Here is a 22,443-nt window from a genome sequence, read left to right on the forward strand (position 1 = left end):
ATCTGTCTAGTTTAGCAATTTTCCAAACAGTACTGAATTTTAAAGAATCTTATACACTGTTACTTTTTAAAGTTCTAATGAGATTTTTTAAATGTATTTATTTAAAATAATGAAAGCATCACAAGTTATCAAATATTTTAAAACATGTTTGAATAAGTGACTCTATTCATAAGTTTTTATATATAAATCGTTTAAAAACTGCGCAATCGGTATTCTTCCGAATTCGAAATAAATGTTACTATTGTTCACAATAATGATTATGAATTAAATTCGATTTAGAATATTAATGTAAAGATATTTCAATAAATATTTTGTCTAGCGAAAATGTAAGTATATACATGAAATACATAAATGTGTAATGCAAGTTTTTTAAAAAGTTCTGATAATGAAAAATTAAGTTCATTTTATTTTTGAATCATATCTGTTTAAATAAGGAAAAATACATTGAAACCTTTCAGACGATATTTAAAATGGATCCGTTGCCATGGTTATAATGGAGATAAACAGCTCGCTTATTCACTAGCTAAACGAAATTGAAAAAAAAAAATTGTTTGCAACGCATGAACATTTTTTATCATCTCAGAAAGCAGACTGCTTTCGTTTTGATAGCAGTTTAGATAGTAAATTATTAGTTTAAGATAAATTTTATTATTGGTAGGTAAAGAAATCAGTTACAATTGTTAAATAATAATAATTATATATTCAAAAACATGAATCAAAATAATTTATTTGAAAGTGTGGAAAAATTACAGTTATTAGGTCATGTACACATTTGTACATGCACAATACTAATAAAATCTCGTATGCCTTAATTTGCTTATTTCTAAATTTAATAACTTAAAAAAATAAATTTCTATAATTAAATGGTTTTTAGATAGGAAAAAATACTGTCAACTATTTCGGAATTAGGTATTTTGTGATCTGATCCATAGTACAATTAGTAGTAACTGCGCTTCATATCACAAATAGAGCATAGTACCCAATGTATATTATGAGGTTCTACTTTTAATGAAATGGTCATATTACTTTCGTATTTTAACACACTTATAACATGTTAATGTTTTATTTTAGATTTATATATTTTTTATTTAATTAAATTTGGAATTATGTATTCTTTTCATTTATTTATCTGATTCCAGAATGTCCAACATTCATGTTTGTATACATATTATTGAAGGCGTTTGGTTTTTATAAATTTTCTAATAACTAGGTCAAACTTAATGAAATATATAGAATCTTGATCAATTGTATCTGATAAAGTGTTAATATTATTCTGATATTTAATTTTTTATGGAATTTATAATTTTTACAGAATTATTTATTCGGCAAATATTTTTAATACGCCTGCTTATGGTTCTCTCTCATCCTTGCGACCCTAGGCAGCTGCTTAGTCTACTTATTTAAAACTTGAAAAGGCAGTCAGACTAAAGAAAATTTCCCATAGAATGTCATAGTATAAATTCTTCATTGTTGTAATTTCAATTGTTTTTTACAAATGCCATCAACTTAATTCTTAATTAATGTAATTACCATGCCATGAAGTAATACATATCTAATTAAAAAATTCCGAAACTGTAAACTAAATTTCTAGTTAATCAAATTCCATAGCCATACAGAAAATTTCGAATTAATGAAATTTTGATGGTATAAAGTAAATTTCTAACTAATGAAATTCAATGCAATAAAGCAAATTTCTAATTAATTAAATTGCAATGTCACAAAATAAAGTTATAATTAATGAAATTAAAATACCATTTAGAAATTTTTAATTAACGGCATTCAAGTGTCAAAATAAATTTCTAATTAATGAAACTAAAATATCATACAGAAATTTTTTAATTAAGGAAATACCAGTGTCAGAGTAATTTTCTAATTAATGAAGTTAAAATGTCATACAGAAAATTTTTAATTAATGAAATTCCAATGTCATAAAGTAAATTTCTAGAAATTGAAATTTCAATTCGATAAAGAAAAATTCTAATCTATGATATTCTAATCCCATAAGGAAAATTTCCATTAAAGTTTGGAAAAAAAAATATATGCACTCATATATCCATATCCAAGATCACAAATGGACAATAATTCGATGTTTTTCAAGTAGCTGATTAATTAAATGGCAAAGAAATTCTTTGCATTTTACACTTACCTTCCCCTTTTACTAATGTCTATTAGCGATTTGTCCTTTTGCCAAGTGATCACAATAGGCGCATGACCAGTTGCTATACATCTGAGTGTTGTGTTAGATTCTTCAGTCACAGTTTTGGTTTGGAAGGATTCCTTGAATTTTGGAGGAACTGAAATATTGAATAAGTAATCTTAAATGAAGAAATAATAATAATAATAATAAAAATAAAAAAACAGACAAGATCACATATGTTTTACAGTTGGGAAAATGTATTAATTTTTTTATTATTTATTATTTGCTATTATTCATTATTTTTAATAAAAAGACCAAATCCCACTTACACCACTTTTTTTCTCCCCTTTTATTGCAATTTACTTTATGTTTCTAAAAAGATGCAATTTTGAAAATGATTTTTCATTCACTCTTAGCTGTATTATCGTTTTGATATTTTGTTTAATCGTAGGTAATCGATGAAATTACTTATTTGAAAACGGGTTGCAATATTATAATAATATTTTCAGAATTTAATTATCAGTTGAGTATTAATAAAAATAAATTTTGATTGAACTCTAGTGGTATAGTTGGTATAAAGTTTGAGAAAAATAATAGCATAAGAAGTGAAAAAAATTAAATAAAAAAGACTTCTGTTTAAAATAAAAATAAAAGTGTGAGCTTAAAAATTGTATTTAAGGGTAATTTTCAATGAAAAGCACATAGTGTGTCCACTCTTATCTTGATTTAATAGTTAATTTTTAAACTGTTAGATATAAGTTAATACTTCTATCTGGAAAAATGTATAAAATCGCTAAAGGAATTTTGTTTCAAACAATTTGACTCAATAAATGCACTGTTCAAAAAAATTAAGAAATCTTAACTTTTATAAAGATTTGGAATTCTTTTAATGATATGAAATAACATATTCATGACGCATATGTTTAAAAATAATAATAAAAAAATTCACAAGTGTGTGTCTAAAATCGATCGAATCATAAAAGTGAAATATTCAAAATTAAGTTATACAGTGATTACTTTGTCAATTGATTGGCGAATTTTTGTGCGTCACATTAAAATTATTTAAAATGGTGATATTGAAAGCCCGAACTTGATTAGTTTTACCTGAAGAACTGGGGAGCATTTTTAGTTAAAAACGGTCTGTGACAAGAATATTTTAGGAAAATTGGCTCATAGAAACTGGAATTGTACAAACTTTTCAACAAATTTATTGATTCAAAGAATATATATTATTCTTTAAAAAATTGAAAACGCTTTTATAATCGGAAACATATGCCAATATTTAACTGCTTAAAAACTATCAATTTGATTGCGATTAGAGGGATATCTCTACATTATGAATCTCATTAAAGTTAAAATTTACTTGGATATTATATTTGCTTAACAATGCATCAAAATTTTAAGACTTTGATTTCTAGATTTTTGAGAAACATTTTGTTATTTTTCAGCACATAATAAAAAGCGTGCCTATAATTAAACTTTTTAAAATTAATTATTGAGCATTTTCTTAGTTTAATTATTAAAAATGATTGTGTCGTTATCAGTAATATATGAGACAGTCTAAAAAAGTTATTTAAAATTTCTTCTCTAATTTCTCTTTCTTTTGCCTTTTACGCAATATTTGAATACGATAAAAGGAATCAAAATCAAGGCCTATTAATAAACACGTTAATTTTGGCACATTTTCTACATGATATCCGATTTCTCCGATATGCTGAGAGACAAGGAACTATGTAAAATGGCGATAAGATTGCATACAATTAGGCGCAATATTTTACGATCTCCATATTAAAATTTATTAAGAAAATATAATTTTTCAAATGTATATCGTCAGTAAGTAACAATTAATTAATACTTGAATGGAAATTATTTTGCCATTTAACAGTGACTGATGTGGTTTGAATAAAAATTACAAAATCAGTCACTAGTGCGTGACGAGGTACGAAATGAAAATATTCTGTCAGTCACTGGTAATTGACGAGGTATGGAAGGAATGTATACTATCAGTCACCAGTGATTGACGCTTTCCGAATGGAAAGTTCAGTGTCGGTCACGAGACAGTGAAAAAGCTCTTAAACGTGTTAAATGAAGCATGCAAAGAGAATTTAACGAAATTGTTAAAACATTTAATTTCGTAATTTTGATAAATTTCCACAGTTTAAATCTTTCCCACTCGAAAATGCATAATTTTTGAAGTATATGTGTCGATCTGTCTTGTATGCATTGAGCTAAAGGTATGAGATTATGTGGCCTAGCGCATGGATTAGCAGAAATTATGTTATCAATTAACGTTAGGTACTGAACGGAAATTACAAATCCAGGCTGAAAGTTCAAAAGTGACTGCAAGATATGAAATGAAGGCATAGTGTCAGTCATTTAAGACTGAAGTTTGTCTGAAGAGAAATTTCAGTATCAGTCACTAGTGACTGACATGTTGCTTAACATGTTAAGAATGGTATAGTTACCCAAGACTTGCAGAGTAATAATCTTGCTGAGTCCAGCAGCAATTCCGTTGGTTGCCTGGCAAAGATAAGATCCCGCGTCAGATTCTTCGACGTCGGATAAGACCAGAGTTCCGTTATTGAAGCGATGAGCACGTGGATTGGAATGCACATACGTAAAGTCGCCGCTGCTGCTCTCTAAAGAAAAAAGAAGAAAATTATCAGCACAATTTTATATATATATATGCGTAATGATATTTTGATATCTAATTTAATCCAAATTAATTTCCTAATTTTTGCCTAATTCGGCCCGTCTCGGGGTCATTCTAAAGTGTTCTCTTGTTTCCTGATCCCATTCCACTGTTGAAGCTTTGTAAATATGCTGCGCCATCCGTTCCACTTGTCAAGTGAAAATGATCCCTTCGGTGCCCTTGTCAAAGGTCAAAACGTGTATTCAATCTACACGTGGCCAGAAATCCCATGTTATATAAGACTAGTGATCGTTTGTTTCGTCCCTTCTTTACTTCTGCTTTTCAGAATTATATGCTTATATTATATATTATCACATTTTCTTTAAAAATTAAAGACTAATAACTTCCATCTTATTGATATTTTTACTAATGTACAATGAGTCTAATGCCAAAACAATGCGCTAAGAGAAAATCAGTTCCACATATTTTCCCCTCTGATTTTTTAAGACTTAAATTGATATATCTATAATATGATTGGTTTATTTATTAATATAATGAAATTCAAAAATGTTTCATCAAGCTACTCAGTCACATGTTTTAGCCAGCGTTAAAACTAAGAAAAAAAGTTATTCTCTTTGGACATAATTCTCCTTCAGGCATTTTCATTACCGCTTCAATTTCGCAATATATGCTTTTGTTTCATTTGAATTAATTATATTTTTAGTAGACTGATCGTATTAAATTCACACTTTTCAGTCTTACTAAAAAGCAGGTGAAATTTTAAATAAAAGCTTTCAATATAAATAACATTTTTATAATAAAAAATAAAAATGTTTTAAAACCATTCTTGTTGAAATATAGTTTAGGATGCTCTTTCACACGCCAAGGATGACGGCAATGTCAAATCGCATATAAAGATGGATACCTAGATAAAAAAAAATATTCCACGCCAGGAATGCCAAGTCGCCAAAGTCGAAACTCAGTATAACTGATAGTATCTATTTTACAATATTGTAAAATAGATACTTTGGCGACTTGGCATTACTGGCATCCTTGGCATGGTGAATTGGCATTTTAAACTACATTTTAACATTTAAAAAGCAAAACATTATTTCGTTCTGAAAAATGCGGTGATCCATTCAAAATTTTACAGATGCTACACTGAAAACAACATGATAAGGAAGATAAACTGCAAATAGTGTTGCAAGAAAGAAAAACTTGAAATATGAAAAGTCAAAGATGTGAATTCATTTCCAGTTTTCTTCTAGAATTTATATCACCGCTACAAGGTGTTAAGAATTTATTTTAAGTTTTAGATTTTTAGCAAAAAATATTAGTACAATTAAACAGCACAGTTCAACAATTCCATGCCAAAAAGTAGAAACTTCGTCAAATATCAAATAAATCAGTTATGCTGCAGTATTTGTAATTTATCGCCTGCAAAAAAAATTACAGTTTGGCAATTATACTGTATGTTTTAGCTTTGCCAAATTATTGAATCAATTCTTCATTTTTAATTATTTAAGGTATTTTTCTATGTATTAATTAATAACTTATAATATAATTTCCTGTTAATATGGCAAAAATCATAATCGAAATATTTTTCCTTCAATCTGTCAGTAAAAATATTTCCATGTCCAGTTTAACTTCAATTCGAATATTTAAAATCTCATACCAATATTTTACATTCATATTTTTACTTCCTCCCATACGTAGTATAAAGAAAGTATAATAATTGTCAAAAAATTCGAATTCGAATTTTGACGAATCTCTTCGTTTTTGACCTCCATGAGTTCTAAAAGTCACACTTTTGAAAAATGTCCGTCTGTCTGTGACAAAAATAATTAAAGAAACTTTGAAATTTGGCATATGATCTTTACTCCAAATTTGCAAATTTCTATTAAAAGTTGAATAAAATCTAATCAGAGGAAATCCAACTGTCCGGCTGCTCGAATATATGTCAACACTATAATCACAAAAAGAAGAGATCTAGATAGATAAGATTCGGTACATAGATTTAACTTTTTTAGAGGATACACCTAGAAAATTTTGAACCAAATCCACCAGCAAGTGGACTGTCTGTCGGTCTGTACTTTCAGAGACATGTAAATGCGAAAATTCAGAAACTCCATGATTTAAATATATTAAATTTGATACGGGATTTGATGGCTACAAGGGCAGTTTTGTGTAGAATTTTTATCCCAATCAATTGAGAGAAACGTGTCTAAAACACAAATTCGATTTTTGGGTACTATTATTGAAAGTCAAGGATTAATCGCCAATTAACTCGCCAACGATAACATAATAGATTCATTAAAAATGCTAAATTCTCGCCAAGGGGTAATATTTCGAAAGTAACGTACGCCAATGGGAAAAGTTCATAAGGGTGAACGCGAGAAAGTTTTGAGGGGACCACTAACACTGGTATTTAATATTACAACGTAATAAAATAACTAAAACGTTTCATTTTTATGCACATAAAATTATTACTTATATCTTAATAATTACTTATTATATTTTTCACCCTTTCTCTTCTCTTGTAAGCTATATTATCTGTCTAGTTTTTCCATACAAATATTATAATTCTATATAGTTTTATAATAAAAATATAAACATAAGTTAATTTGCCAACGTGAAACATATCCTATGGCTATAAGTATAGTTTTGAGTCTAATTTTTGTTTCAATCGGTTGAGGAAAACGCATTAGGACACAAATTCGATTTCTGGATACTATTAAAACATACCAGGGAGTAATCGCTAAATATCTCGCCACCATTGTTTTAATAAAGTGCTAAATTCCCTCCAAAAGCTAATATTTCTTAACTATTGTTACGAATCTGTGATGCGGCTTCCCAGCAAAGTGGGTTCCATAGGAGGTCCCAGAGCTTGGCGACAAATGTGGCGACCATTTGACGACTTGGCGACTAATTTGGCGACTTTGGCGCCAAAATAGATTATACCCGAAACATCGAGAATTTTCCCGTTCCGTCCAGTAGGAACGGAGTTACGCCTCGAACGTTCCTGATTGGCTGAGAGGCTTTTAGCCCCGCCTTCTGAGACCTATAAAAGGAAGCTCCCGCAGCTGCCGAGTTGTCGTGAATTGGGTCGTGGACCAATGGAGTCGAAGAGTAGTCGGAAACGAGAGTAAAGAACTCGTCTTCTAGGGACTAGCGGAGCAGAGACGGAGTTAAGCTAGTGCTGAACTAAGCTGTGTGCTACTGGCTGTAGTAGAGTCTGTTGTATGCTGCACGTCTCGTCTGAAGATAATCGTCTTCTGTGCTGTATATAGTTGTCGTCTTTGTGCTGTCCTGTGTGTCTTCGTGTAAATAAACGTCGTTGTTTCATTTTCTATTGCCGCCTGCTGATTGTGCGTGCTTTACACCATACAACCCCCCCTATCCAAACGAACCCCGGGAAATTTCGTAACTTTATTGTTCGCCAATACCATGTAAGGCGTTCTCTGGCCTGACAAGTTCATTAGAGAATATACGAGAAAGATTTTGGGAGACTAATCTGTGTGTTTTTTAAATTGAAATATGAGCCTAAAAAATAAAGACATTGAAATCTGATATTAATTAAGATTTGATTTCATCTTGCATCAACATTACTTATTTTTTCAAGGCATGAAGATGAGTGAATTTCAAAATGTTATTAATAACTTTTTCCCCTGGCCCTTTATTAAATAAATTATTCATAATTAGGTTGGCAAATAGATTCATTAACGTCATCTCGGTTCGAGAAAATGAATTTTTTACAATTTTTCATGTTTTCAATCAATAAATCTTATCGTTTTATTCTTTCTCCTGTTTTGACGCAACTTCCAATCTAATTATTATCGTTGAGGGAGATATAAAATAAAATGAAAAAAAAAAAAATTCAAAATTGAAAATATCGAGAACTTTAGAGAGTTTTATAAGATTAAATAAACCAATGAAGTGGATTAACGAGCGCGGAAAAGAATCAGTTCAGAGATTTATTAAGTTTTGCGAAGTCTCTTTCAGCACATCACTGAACAAATCATTCTTCTCTTCCCTTTATTTTGAATTAATTTGTTTCGGATTATGATACCAAGAGTTTTTCAAATCCTCAGATGATTCTGCTGAAATGATGACTAATCTGTTCTATTCTGTGTTAAGGGAAACAATGAATAAAGTTTGATTTTATTAACAAAGTTAGTATAAAGGATACTTAATAATTTACAATGTGTTTTTCAAATTCACTGACAATTTTTCTGAAGAATTATTCAATATGAAACCCTAATTCGCATAGCAGTATTTTTTCTATTTTATAGTGCAAAAGAATAGGATTTTACTTTGCCATATACAAAGGATAGAAATATTATTGTAATTATCAAAAAAAAAAAATTAAAAAAATGAGATTTTGAAGAATTTCCACTATGATTAAGTCCTAAGTGTCATTTCCGGCCATGACAAAACCCTTTCTATGAGAAGTACGTTCCGACTTCGATAGTAGGTAGCCGACTATTGAAATCACAAAATAGTGTTTCCGGAACTTTCATCTTTTTTATCAAGGACATTCTCTAAATCAAAGTTGCCCCAGCAGCACTCCTGAGCACAAGACTGAATTTCAAATTCGACCATTTTGAGAGCTTTACAGATAGCTGTGATGAATTTTAAATTGATGTTAGTTTCTTAACACCTGTCCTTGGCCACGATTTGATGACAATTTTGTCGCCTTTGGTGGTCAAAATAAAAGATCCAGAATATTCGAGAATCTTGGCGATAGCTAATTAGGTCTATAATTCCAGTTTTTTTTTGGAAATCTTATGATTTGTTTTAAATACCGAGAAACTTTATTAAAAATTAGCAGTCAGTTGAGTCGAGCACAAGGGAGTAGTTGAGCGATCTCTCTAACACATTCTGAGCACTGTGTGTGCTTCATGGGAAAGTTAGCATAAGTATCAACAGCAGGAATGATGATATCGTAAAGTTGTCGAAGGGGTTTCTGATACGCGTTCTTTAAGTTCAAAGAGAATATTAGGAATTCAAGGGAATGAAGTCCAATGAGAAAATTCCGATCTGCTAAACGAAACCTAATAAACAATGGATACTGAATTCTGATGGCATTGTAGGAAAAGCCATTAAAACCATAATAGAAACAAACTGTTCTTAATAAAAACAGATGCAGTGCTGTCGCTGTTTTTGATACATTTAAGGATATGACAAAATTTGAAATAAATAGTAAAAAAAAGTTGCGATATTTCCATGCATAATATTTTAAGTATTCATTTGCATAAAATTGACCCTTTTGGCTTACATATTTTCATGGTCTTAAAATGAGTTATTCAGATACTGTATAATTATGAAACTTTTTCTCTTATAACTTTTAAAATCGGCAAGTGAGCTCTAACTCTACTTCTAGAAGATTGCATCAGACGACTAATTGAGACAGTATTGCCATTTTACCATAACTAAATTCTAATTTCTATAGTTGTCCGCATTCAAATATTAAGACCATGGAAATGATGCTTATAGCATATCCTATAATGTATTAAACGTTTTGATAAATAAATTTTTCATTTTATTTAAAAGTATAAAGAAAAAGATATTTTTGAATACATGTAGCACTTTGATTCAAAACAAAATATAGCTTCGACTTAATTATTTTATACTTATTTACTATTTAAGTTTATACGAATTAATACTAATTTTATGAAGTATCATTAGTAGCAAATCAACTAATGCTTGAAAAAACAAATGAAATATATCGTGCTTCATTCGATTCTGCCTTGCATACACTATTTTGCATGTATTGTGTCAATTAATATTTCAATCGTAATATATTAACGATATTAATTGCATATTTTTCCTCTAACTACTAAATATCTCCTCTGAAAACAAATCTTTATCTTAATCAGATGATAAATATTATGCCGTAAATTTCTTTCATATTTGCTAATCGCAAACATTTTTAGATGGAAATAAAAGAAAACGATATTTTAAAAATGAAACAGATATAAAATTGGCATTATTATTTTCAAAAATGCATCTCAAACTTAAGGAATTGAGATTAAAGAAGTATTATAATAAAATTTAAAAATTAAGAAAAGTAAATCTAAAAGCTCTGAAATATTTTAAAAGAATCGAATAAAGACGAAATCAAAAATTCTTTTGCTGAACAAGAAATATCTCTGAATTTATTCCATTTCAAATTTAAACCTATGTGTATTTTTTTATAGTTTCAAATTTTGCAAAGGAATGAAGGAAAAAAACTAGTATGAAGACTTAAAACCGTTTGATATGTAGAATAAATTTAAAAATGTTCATTCTCATACTGTTTACTTTTCAATTGAGTTAAGATGAATAATTTGGTGGCAACGTTTGAAAATATTAAAAGCAACAACAACTTATTTTTTAAAAAAACATTATAGAACGTTTGAACTCAATAAAGATATCATTTATCACAAGAAAGAAATAATGGAGTTAAAGAAAGAGGGATATTTATGAGAAATTTCTCGTTTCATCCATTTGGTTCACAGAAATATTTTTTTTTTAAATTTACGATATTTTTCCATGAAAACTCAGTTTATTTTCTACTCTCGCAATAAATAAACTGAAATTTTCAAATAAATGAAAAATAACTTTTTATGTCTTTTTAAATATATATCTTTATAGATTTTTCCAAATTATTTTTATAAATATATTATAAATATCCGTGAAATACTTTTTATGAAAAATTCTAAAGGATTAATAAAGAATTCAGTACTTATTTAGACATATAAATATTTAAATTGGTTAATCAAGTTAAAATTGTGAAAAAAATTAACACCGGGCTTTTTTATTGTCGTCTCATTGTTTTAAAGTAATAGTAACAATTATAAATACTAATGGATATTAAATAAATCCATATGATAGCTGGATATTAATTTTTTTCAAAGATTTGTTTAGTAATAACTAAACAAATTGTTTAAAGACTAACCTAATGTTAACCACTAGTAATTGCTTTAATAATCAGTTTTCAACCCTTTTAATAATTGCTTTATTAATCAGTTTTTCATTGTACGAATAATTGCCTTATCAGTCAGTTTTCACTGATCAGCTGCGTATTTTGCCAACCCCTATAATCAGTTTTATGAAGGATTTTATGTTTGTTTTAATCCCTTTGGGTAAAAAGACTCATTTTTTAGATGCATCAAATAACAATTTTAATATGCACTCAAGTGAAAGTAATAATGAATTTAAACGATAAAAATCACTTGAAAACACTTGAGGCTGATAGATGTCCTTCATAATGATATTATTATGACTTTGCAATGCTGTTTCCCTTTTGACTTGTTAAGGAAGATGGTTTTAAAGGTACTATAATGTCATCTGAATAGATGCTGAGTCAATGACTCCCGGGCTTAATGATATTCGGTGACTTGGCTCTGAATTTGATGATTTTGGTAGCAAAAATCAAAGGATCCAGAATATTCGAGAATTTTGTGGATAGCTCCATTAGAAATCAAGTTTATTATTTGTTTTAGAACATTCGATGACCTATCACAAAGACTATAAAAATCACAAGAAACTGAATCAGTATTGGGCAGACGAGTCAAGGGACGTGAATAAGATGAATGATGTCTCGCTGGATGTCTCCTGCGAGTCATCTCTGAGCGTCTATTACGGTAGTTTATTATAGATTTGCTATCTATTACTGGGCTTGTTGGTGCTTTCCGTTGGATGGCATTTCATATTTTTCTTAGAAATGTTTTTCATTTAATTTGAAGAACAATTAACATCCCAATATGATGTCATATAATTATGAAGTTATACAAATTCGTAAGTCAAGCTGTTCTCAGGTGGCAGAGTTTCAATATCTTATAGTCTTGGATCGAGTCATGAATGCGAGACCCAAGTTTAATCTCCAGTCTTGGGTCAAGTATCTGCTCATTGGTATGAAGAAGATGTATCGAAAGAGGGTTCGTATTTAAGATATACTACTCATTTTGCTACGTTCAGAAATTGAAATCCTTATTTTCCAAATCATACAGACTGAAAACTAGACTTCAATCGAAGAAATTAAATACCTCTTTCTCAAATAAACAATAAAAAATGTTTTAAAAAAGAAAATTCCTTTCTGTCAATTTAAAATGAAGTTTCATAATTTTAAAAGAAAGATCTTTAACATTAATATAATATAATGGACATAAAAAAACACATAGCATTCAGTAGTAAAATGCATTTCTTATTCAGAATAATTAGATCAAGAGCACATAAAGCCATTAGTTCCGTCATCTATATTCTCATATTAGCATATTCATCGCTTGGCCTAAATTCGGATTTTGGCAGATTTATGTTAGAACGCCTGACTTAGGATAACCATTTTAGACTCAGAATTGTATCTTCATTCTGGAATACATTGAAATGGAAACTAGAGATACCAGCGAATGGTAACTGTGTAATACTTGAGAACATATACTGGGTGGTTATAATTGAAGTTCCAATTTGTAACGGACATAAAATTAAAATTACTGGACCAAACATTATAAAATTTGGTAATAGTTTAAAGGAGAAAAATAATAAAGGACATAAAAATTTCTTTTCCACGAAAAAAAAGTTCAAAATTCACCACCAGCGAAGGAAATAGCGCTGTATGCACTTTTGTTAAACAAAATAAGACATGTAGACTGCGGTTTAAAATGTGTTTAATCGTTTCTGAAACGAAACAGTTTACTGGATTATGTAAAACTGCAATGTTTTGTAATTGCTTACGGTAGGAAAAAGTAAATTATTTATACAGATGCGCTTTACATGCCATTTATTTTTTCAGATAAAAGTGAGCCTGTTTGTCAGAGTTCTCATTGTTACGAATCGACAATGTCTCTAATCATGCAAGACCATGCTTTTCTTATTAAATGTTATTATGAATGCGACAGCATTGATTGGCGTGCTTTGCAAAGGTATCATTCAGTAATAGGAATAACCAGAGGGATATTCTAAGAGTTTTTGATAAGAATGCAGTAATGCGGTTTAACTTGCTATCAGAAAATGATAATTCATACATCTGACCTCCGACCCGACACGAAGGCACACAGAAAAATTGCAAAATGACCGGACCACCGCAACAGCAGCACTGGTGGGAACTGTGGTTGAGTCTTAAAGGCCAAAACCGGCCACGGTACAACCCTCCCCCAAGGAAATACGTCCCGTCATCGATGGGAGGAGCCATATCCCCCACCTATTTGTGTACCCTCCAGGGTGGCGAGATCCAACCACCATGTCGGAAGCATCTCATCCTCATTTCGAGGTGCCCCCGGGAGTTTCTGAGAAAGTGATGAATGCCACATTGAACATATTTTGTAGCACATTTCAGAAACGATTAAACACATTTTAAAACACTGTCTTCATGTCCTACTTTGTTTAACACTATTGCATATAGCTCCCTTTACCTTTCTGGTGGCGAGTTTTTGAATGTTCTTTTTTTTCTTTTTCTTTTTTCTTTTCTTTTTCTTTTTTTTTTTTGGCAGAAAAGAAATTTCCATGACGTCCTTTAAACTCTTACCAAGTTTGATAACATTTCGACAAGTAGCTTTCCTTCTATGACCATTTCAAAGTGGAATTTAATTATAACCACCTTGTACTATGAAACTTCATCACACCTGGTCGATCAAGAATTTTAAGAATTATTTTGAGGAAATGTAATGTCAAATAAAGGGTATTTGAGTTTTTTCTTTCAGCAATCAGATTGTTATTGTTCGAAAATAATGCCCAATGCAGTGAAAAAGTTTTATAGAACTTTACTATTTATTTATTTATTTTGTGAAATCTGCTGAATGGTATCTGAGATATTATGTGGAAAATGAGGAGCAAGAATCTGATGATTTTAGATCCAAAACTTGCTGCATGATCCGGCTGGAAACCATTCTTGTTGGAAACTTGTAAAAATTATACCTAACTTGAAGGAATTCAATATTATAAATAAGTAATTTCCTTTCAGCATTTTCTATAGAGTTTTAGCTATATTCTTAAACACAACCTTGCATCCAGAAAAGTGAAAGATATCCTTGTATGCTTGGCATTTGGCTATATGAAGACACAGCTAGAAACACAGCTCTCTAAAGAAATCATCAAGCGAACCATGGTGAAGTTACCTCTTGAACAGAAGACCATAGTCTACCAAAATGCAATCCATAATTCACCAAAACATTCCTGCACCACAAAACAATCTATAGTTCACCACAAAAGAACAAAGCACAACACTTCCATCCACCGATGTCTGCTTCTCCATGGCTATAGTCGATTTTGAAGACTTCCAAAGAAGATAAATGAATTAAATCGCCAAAGTACTAAGTATTCTAAAAACATAAACAGTACTACAAATTGATAGACAATACACACTGAGCCATGTAAACAATTTTCGAAGTTTAAATAATTTTTTTGGCATGACAATGAATTACAATATCAAGTAAGTTGAGAAAGTAAGTGCTTTGGATAGCATTCTTCATGTTCAGTGATAAATCGTAGGTATCCATAAACATAGAGCTTTATGGTATTGTCATCTAAACCACATCTGCACTCTTTTCTCTTTCCAAAGAATTCGATAAAGAGCGATAATTCTATGTGAAGGAAATATTTGATTCAAGTAAAAATTACCGAAACACTTCTTCATTTAGACTTCCGGCAAATTAATTTTAAATTACAGAATTCGTTTTGATAATATAACTATCCTGAATATGTTATCAGAATTAACTTTAAAAAGCATTAAAGCAATAAGTGTAAATGATTCATCTGTGTTTTGAGGTACCATAAACTAATTAAGTGTCAAAGTTTTATTGTGAATAATAATAAGAATTTTGCCATCTTCATTTAAACTATTTAAACACGTCAAAGCAAGATTGCAGCAGATTAAACTTTTAATTTACTTCATAAAACTACTGAATCAAAAATTAGCATGAACTAGAGTAATGAAGGCACAGCTAAAATGTTTTTCTTATGGCAAGTTTCGACAAAAGTATGTCATTTTTTCAAGCATTCTAATAGTATTGATTAGAGTAATGTTTTATATAAATTCAAATTTTCAACCTAAAGATTTCCTAAACATTCTGTACATTTCATAACAATTAACTTTACATAACAATGAAAAAAACTAACTAAATGATACGTTTCTTTGATATAGTCTGGAATTTTAAAAAGAAAATGTTAAAAAGAATATTCAATTGCTTTTAACATTTTGCCTTATTTTACAAAACAAATAAATATTGCCAAAACATGAATATTTGAGCAACTGTATTTAATAAATCTTCTAATTTAACTTGAATGAGTGACGCTGGGATGATCTAATGTTTCCTTTTTCTTCTCAAGGCAAAATTAGGTATAAATAGGTTTCTTAATTTATCATGTATTTAATCGAATTTTAATCAGCATTTCAGAAATAGTTTTATAGTTAATTTTAATATTAAAAAGATACTGATAAGGAATATTTTCAAATGGTTTCTGAATTACAGCACATGTGTTATTGCACGTGTCATCCGTTATCTAAATTCGTACTGTTCTAACAAGAGTTTCGTTCTGTAAGATGAGCAATGGATGTCAAAGGCACGATGCAAGTGACTTACACCACGTGATCACAAATAAGCCACAACTCTACTCATAAGACAGAAGAATGTGTCTGTTAGTGTTTCACAAAGGATACCATCTGATTTAAGGCTATTTAGCTTCGCACAAACAAACAGTGACAGATGCAAATGTGCATCCCGAATATATACATATTTTGAGAATTTTTTTTAGAAATTTAATTAAGTAAAAATTAAGCGACACTTTTGCTTTTCTCTGTGATAGCTTCTGATGTTATTATCGCAAAAAAATATTGTTATATCAATTTAAAAATTAAAACTTTTTATTTTTAATGATATCAAATCAGTTGCGTCGCAATTTTTTCCTAATTATCTGATAATATTCATAAATTTATTTTTCCTGTATGGTTTTCAACAATACTTTTTTTATTGTTTCTATGAAGCTCTATATAAAGCTTCTATGAAGCTTTCACAAATATGAAGCTCCTACGAAGCTTTCACAATTATTTAATTCACGAAAGAGTTTTTCAGTTAGAAATTATTTTACCCCTTATTTTATAGAATTTTCAGTTAGAAATTAAATTACCCCTATAGTTACAATAATTAACAACATTATGATGTCATGGGACTTGATCCCATAAGGAAGATTTAATTATATACAAAAAACTGAACTATTGTAACACTATTAAAGCAATGCGATTTTAATGCCTAATGCAATTTAGTTCTCAAAAACGTTTTGTTTAAAATATCATTAGCATTCAGTCATGAGTAAGAAATGTAACTGAAGTTAAAAACAAGTAATATTCGAGGCAAACCATCTGATCGCCAAAGACAATTAGCTCAAATTAAAAATGAAATAAGAAATGGAAATAAGAAAACTAAAGGAACAAGTCGTTCCGGATGATATAAAAAAGGAAACTTTTAAACAACTGCTAAGAAATAAAATATATTACAAATGTAATTAAAATTCCAATTTTCTTAAAGCAATTTTATCTGTGTCTTTTCATTAAAATTTGTTTTTAATGTACTAATAAAAACATAGCTTCAATTTTTTTTATTTTTTTATTTTTCAACCATGATATAGATTGCATTTAACTATGAAAGAAAATAATTGGAAGAATTCATTTTTTAAACAATCGTTAATAATTCTTTCTTACTGAAAACAGATTATTTATAAAGTCAATTTCTGGATTACTTAAAACTGCTTACGTATTTGATTACATTAATCATTTAAATTTGAACAGGTTTATTTCTTTAAATATTAGAAGATAGGAGAAAATTAGAAAAAAAAATTAGAAATTTGTATAAATATGTTACTTTAATCATGGATGTAAAAACGAAACGAAAGTAATTATTCTCTTATTTTTCTATAAAAATCTCATTAAGATACCTTCTTGTGCAATTCAAATCGACAAAATGAGATTTGAAAGCAATTTTGAGAAGGCTTATTTTCAAAAATATTTTATCATTTGTTTTTATAGTTCTAAAGATAAATAATAAAATATGAATGTTTTCTACCATAATTCAAAAAATGTGATATTAAGTTAATAAGAAATGCGTTGAATAATTTATAAATTCAAGAAATATGTTCTAAACAAGCTTTTTCGGAAAGTGCTTTGATTAAACTTTAATTAGATTTGAGAACGCATTATTCTCAATTGATGAATTCACTTCACTTTTGCCAACCATACCGATGGTTGAAATTGATTGAGATTGCTTAGGGTTGCAAAGAAAATTTTTTAGATTGTTAAATTTGGTTAATTATTTCTTAAAAAAAATTCCATGTGATTTAAATTCCAAAAATTACATAATAAGTGACTGTGTCACTAGACAGTACAAAGTCACTAAAAACAGTAAGGAATTTTTCACCTGAAAATTATGTTTGAAATTTAATGGGAACATTAAAAATTCTATTTACATGTGAAGAATAAAAGGAAATGAATTTAAAGTATTTTGTACATATTACGTGTTCTACATTAAACTTATGCTTTTATTTTTATTTAAAATAAAAGAAAATATTGAAATATTTAAGTTGGAACTTTTTGATAACAGTATCAAAGAAAGCCAAATAGTTAATGCAAAGAAACAAAAATGGCGGAAAATTTTAAAAAAAAAATAAATAAAGCAAGCGATGAAAAGATTCAAGCAAACGATTTTACTTAAAATATGAAAGCAATAAAAATATTTCTTTTACGTTTGAGTTATAATAAAATAATCAAAGTTTTATTTAAATTCTCATTAGAATTATTAAAGACTTGAATATATATAGGTATGCATTTTTAAAAAATCTGTCTTTGAATAATTATTTATATAATAATTATATTTTTGCTTTTTTAAAAATCCATTTAGAATGTTTATGAATCAATAACAAAAAATTCAACGCTGTTTCTTCATTGCAAAGTTTTCAAATTGTTGATAATAATTCCTGACGAATATTTTATTCATTTTCTGAATTTTTAAATATAATTTTCTGTGCAATATTTAATTAATTTTTAGGAAATATAAATGTCTAATATGCTTAATAAACACATTCAGATTTCCTGACAATAATTTTATATTCAAATTTCCCGGTTCTTATTTTTATAAAATATAGTTTAATTAATATGATATTTATTTAATATGAAGATGCCATACTTAGATATTCATAACGTATTTGATGTTTATTTTTTTATCATTAAAACTTAGAAATCTATTGTATTGATTTGAGTGAGTTATTACTGTTGGAAATTTCTGGAATTTACGATATTCATTTCTTTTATCGCCAGAACTTAGAATTTCATTGTACTCTCTTAAGCGATTTATTACATAGGAAATAGAACCGAACTTAACCGATTTATTACACAGGAAATTTCTGGAGTTTACGATCTTCATTTCTTTTATCATAAGAACTTAGAATCCCATCGTATTCACTTAAGCTAGATATTACTGTAGGAAATTTTTGGATTTTACGATAATCATTTCTTTTATTGCCAGAAATTAGAATTTCATTGTATTCTCTTAAGTGAGTTATTACTGTAGGAAATTTCTGGAATTTACGATATTCATTTCTTTTATCGCCAGAACTTAGAATTTCATCGTATTCACTTAAGCTAGATATTACTGTAGGAAATTTCTGAATTTTACGAAATTCATTTCTTTTATCGACAGAACTTAGGATTTCATTGTATTCGCTTAAGCGATGTATTACATAGGAAATTTCTGGAGTTTCAGATGTCCAAAAATTATTAATACTCATAAAAAATATCAAAGTTTCTTACCAGAGTGTATAAGCTTCTTCCACAAGATACTTGGAGCTGGAAAGCCGACAGCAGCACAATCAATCCATACTCTCTGCCCTAGAATGACCGATGCATTGTTTGGTTCAACTGTCCATTGTGGCGGAACTGAAACAGTGAAAAATATCACATGGTGTATTCGAAATTAATTTTATGAAAGAGTGATATTTACAAATAGTTATGCATTCAAATCAATTAAATAGTTATAGAAATAAACGTAGATCCCCATAACCGATCATCAACTATTCATAACAAATCGTTAGCACTAGAGCAACCGATATTAAATACAGTGGCTCAAAAAAGTGAGAGTACACCTTACGTTTACTTGATAAATGCGACTTTAAATATAAATAACACATTAACGGGAAGTGCAAACATGTTTTTATTTTTACACATAACAAATGGTTTAATTTAGAGTAAAAATAAAGAAAAATCAACGAAAAACTTATAAATTGAAAAATTTCAGAAGCATTTTAAATAAACATACGCAGAATTTTGCCTCAAAAAATTGAGAATACACCAATGAAATTTTTGCAATATCCCGCATAGAAAAAAGTGTCAGTATTAAATTGCATGTCTTTTGGCTCTTATAATGGTCTCTAAACGTCTTGGTACCGATTCGACCCATTTTTGGTGGTATCTGAAGATATTTTACCCCATTCTTCTTGCACCACTTGTTTGAAATGGGTTTTGCTTCTAATTTTGCATTTTTGAACAACTTTTTCGAGTATCCCCCACGAATATTCAATAGCATTGATGTCGGGGTACTGTGGTGGTGTGTGTAACTGTTGTTTACAATGAAAAATACATCATATTTTGACGTTACGTGCATTCTGTTTGGGGTCGTTGTCCTGCTGGGAAATGGAATTTCCATCTAAACCGAAATTTTTAACACTTTCCTTTAGATTGCTGCTACCATATGGTTCATCCAACTTGTTGCAGAAACTTTTCAAATCATAGGCAGAAGTGTAAGTGCGCTAAATGCCAATAAACAAGCTGGATATAAAAGTAGCATTGTTAGAGAGAAACCGTTCACCAGCTTGCAAATTCAGAAAAGGCATTTGAAGTTTGCAAAAACTCATCAATTGAAGACCAATAACCTTTGGAAGAAATCTATATTTAGTAATGAAAGAAACCTCAACATTTTTGGCAGTGACAACCATCTTACTGTATGGAGAAAGCCTAATTCTGCTTTGTATCCAAAAAATTTACGTCCTACAGTTAAACATGATGGTGACTCCGTGATGATTTCAGGTTACATGGCTTCATCCGGGGTAGGAAATTTAATTTTTATAGATGGCATTATAAATGATACGGTTTACTTGGATATACTTCGAAGCAATCTAAAGGAAAGTGCTAAAAATTTGGGTTTAGATGGAAATTTCATTTTCCAGTAAGACAACGACCCCAAACAGAATACACATAACTTCAAAATATGGTGTCTTTTTCTTTGTAAATAGCAGTTACACACACCATCACAGTACCCCACATGAATGCCATTGAATATTCGTGGGCCATACTCGAAAAATGAGTTCAAAAACACAAAATTAGAAACAAAACCCATTTATAACAAGTAGTGCAAGAAGAATTGGGTAAAATATCTTTAAATACCACCAAAAATGGGTGGAATCGGTACTATGACGTTTAGAGGCCATTATAAGAGCCAAAAGACATGCAATTTAATAGTGACACTTTATTTCTATGCGTGATATTGCAAAAATTTCATTGGTGAATTCTCAATTTTTTTGAGGCAAAATTCTGCGTATGTTTATTTAAAATGCTTCAGAAAATTTTCAATTTAGAAATTTTTCGTTGATTTTTCTTTATTTTTACTCTAAATTAAGCCCTTTGTTATGTGTAAAAATAAAAACATGTTTGCACTTTCCGGTAATGTGTTATTTATATTGAAAGTCGGATATATGAAGTAAAATTAAGGTGTACACTCAATTTTTTGTGCCACTGTATATATCTAGAATTACCACACCCATCAATTTGACGGGTTTTTGATCATCATGGCTTTTATTGTAACTTTTAGTTTATGTAGATAAAAGAATGTAATTTAACAAAAACAACATTTAATATAATAATTCATTAATTATTAATTAAAAAAACTAAAAAATAGTTTATATTTCCTTTTATAAGATATGCAGTTAAAGGTTTTAGTTCTAAATTGAATCATAATCGGAATAAAATAACTACTTCCGAAATACTTTGGATTTATCAATCAGTATAACTTCATAAGAAAAATTCAATTAATTTTTTTTTTCAGGAAATGTCTGAAAACGATGTATAAATGAATGTAAATATTATTGATGCCCATCATTGCATAGATGGTCCATAAAATATTATAATCTTTTTTGAAAAAAATATCATCCATAAATATTATAAACCATAATTTTGACGGGTCTTGGTATAAATGGGTATAGATTATACTGGATTATGGTAGTTAAAATAGCTGAGTGGAAATTGAATACGAATATGTAAATATTCTTATATTTCCTTAAAAGTTGTCATAAAGTTCTAGAACAATACATAAATTATATCAAAATTTCTAAGAAGGAAAGTTTAAAATCATCAAAATAACGGCCTTGGTAGTCCTAGCGTTAAACATATATATGACGGCCAAATTATTTAGCCTATTATCCAAATTATTTAGCCTAATTAGGATATCCAAATTATTTAGCCTAAATTCTTTTTATGTAAAATCCAATTCTTTTCTTTTGATTTTTCCCACTAGATTAATTGCTTTAATATTTACTAATCACATTTGAATTTACTAAATAAAATCATCTGGCTAAGTGATATTATTTTCAAGTCATTTCTGCATTCAACTGTTATGCCCCGGAAGTTAAGAATCCTGGTTTCAAGCACTCCTCCACCTAT

At 29.1% G+C, this 22,443-nt stretch overlaps 1 protein-coding gene across 1 annotated transcript in view; it reads right to left on the reverse strand.

Annotated features, from left to right (window-relative positions):
• LOC129957562 (cell adhesion molecule Dscam2-like) overlaps nucleotides 1-22,443 on the reverse strand; it is a 670,734-nt gene that overhangs the window by 92,607 nt on the left and 555,684 nt on the right. Inside the window, exons 11-13 of the mRNA XM_056069925.1 lie at nucleotides 19,543-19,668; nucleotides 4,603-4,776; nucleotides 2,147-2,294 (exon numbers count right to left, since the gene is read on the reverse strand). Coding sequence (XP_055925900.1) covers nucleotides 2,147-2,294; nucleotides 4,603-4,776; nucleotides 19,543-19,668 — 448 coding nt within the window. The remainder of the gene's footprint in view (nucleotides 1-2,146; nucleotides 2,295-4,602; nucleotides 4,777-19,542; nucleotides 19,669-22,443) is intronic.

This window comes from Argiope bruennichi, chromosome 11 (assembly GCF_947563725.1).
Source record: "Argiope bruennichi chromosome 11, qqArgBrue1.1, whole genome shotgun sequence".
Taxonomy (NCBI): domain Eukaryota; kingdom Metazoa; phylum Arthropoda; class Arachnida; order Araneae; family Araneidae; genus Argiope; species Argiope bruennichi.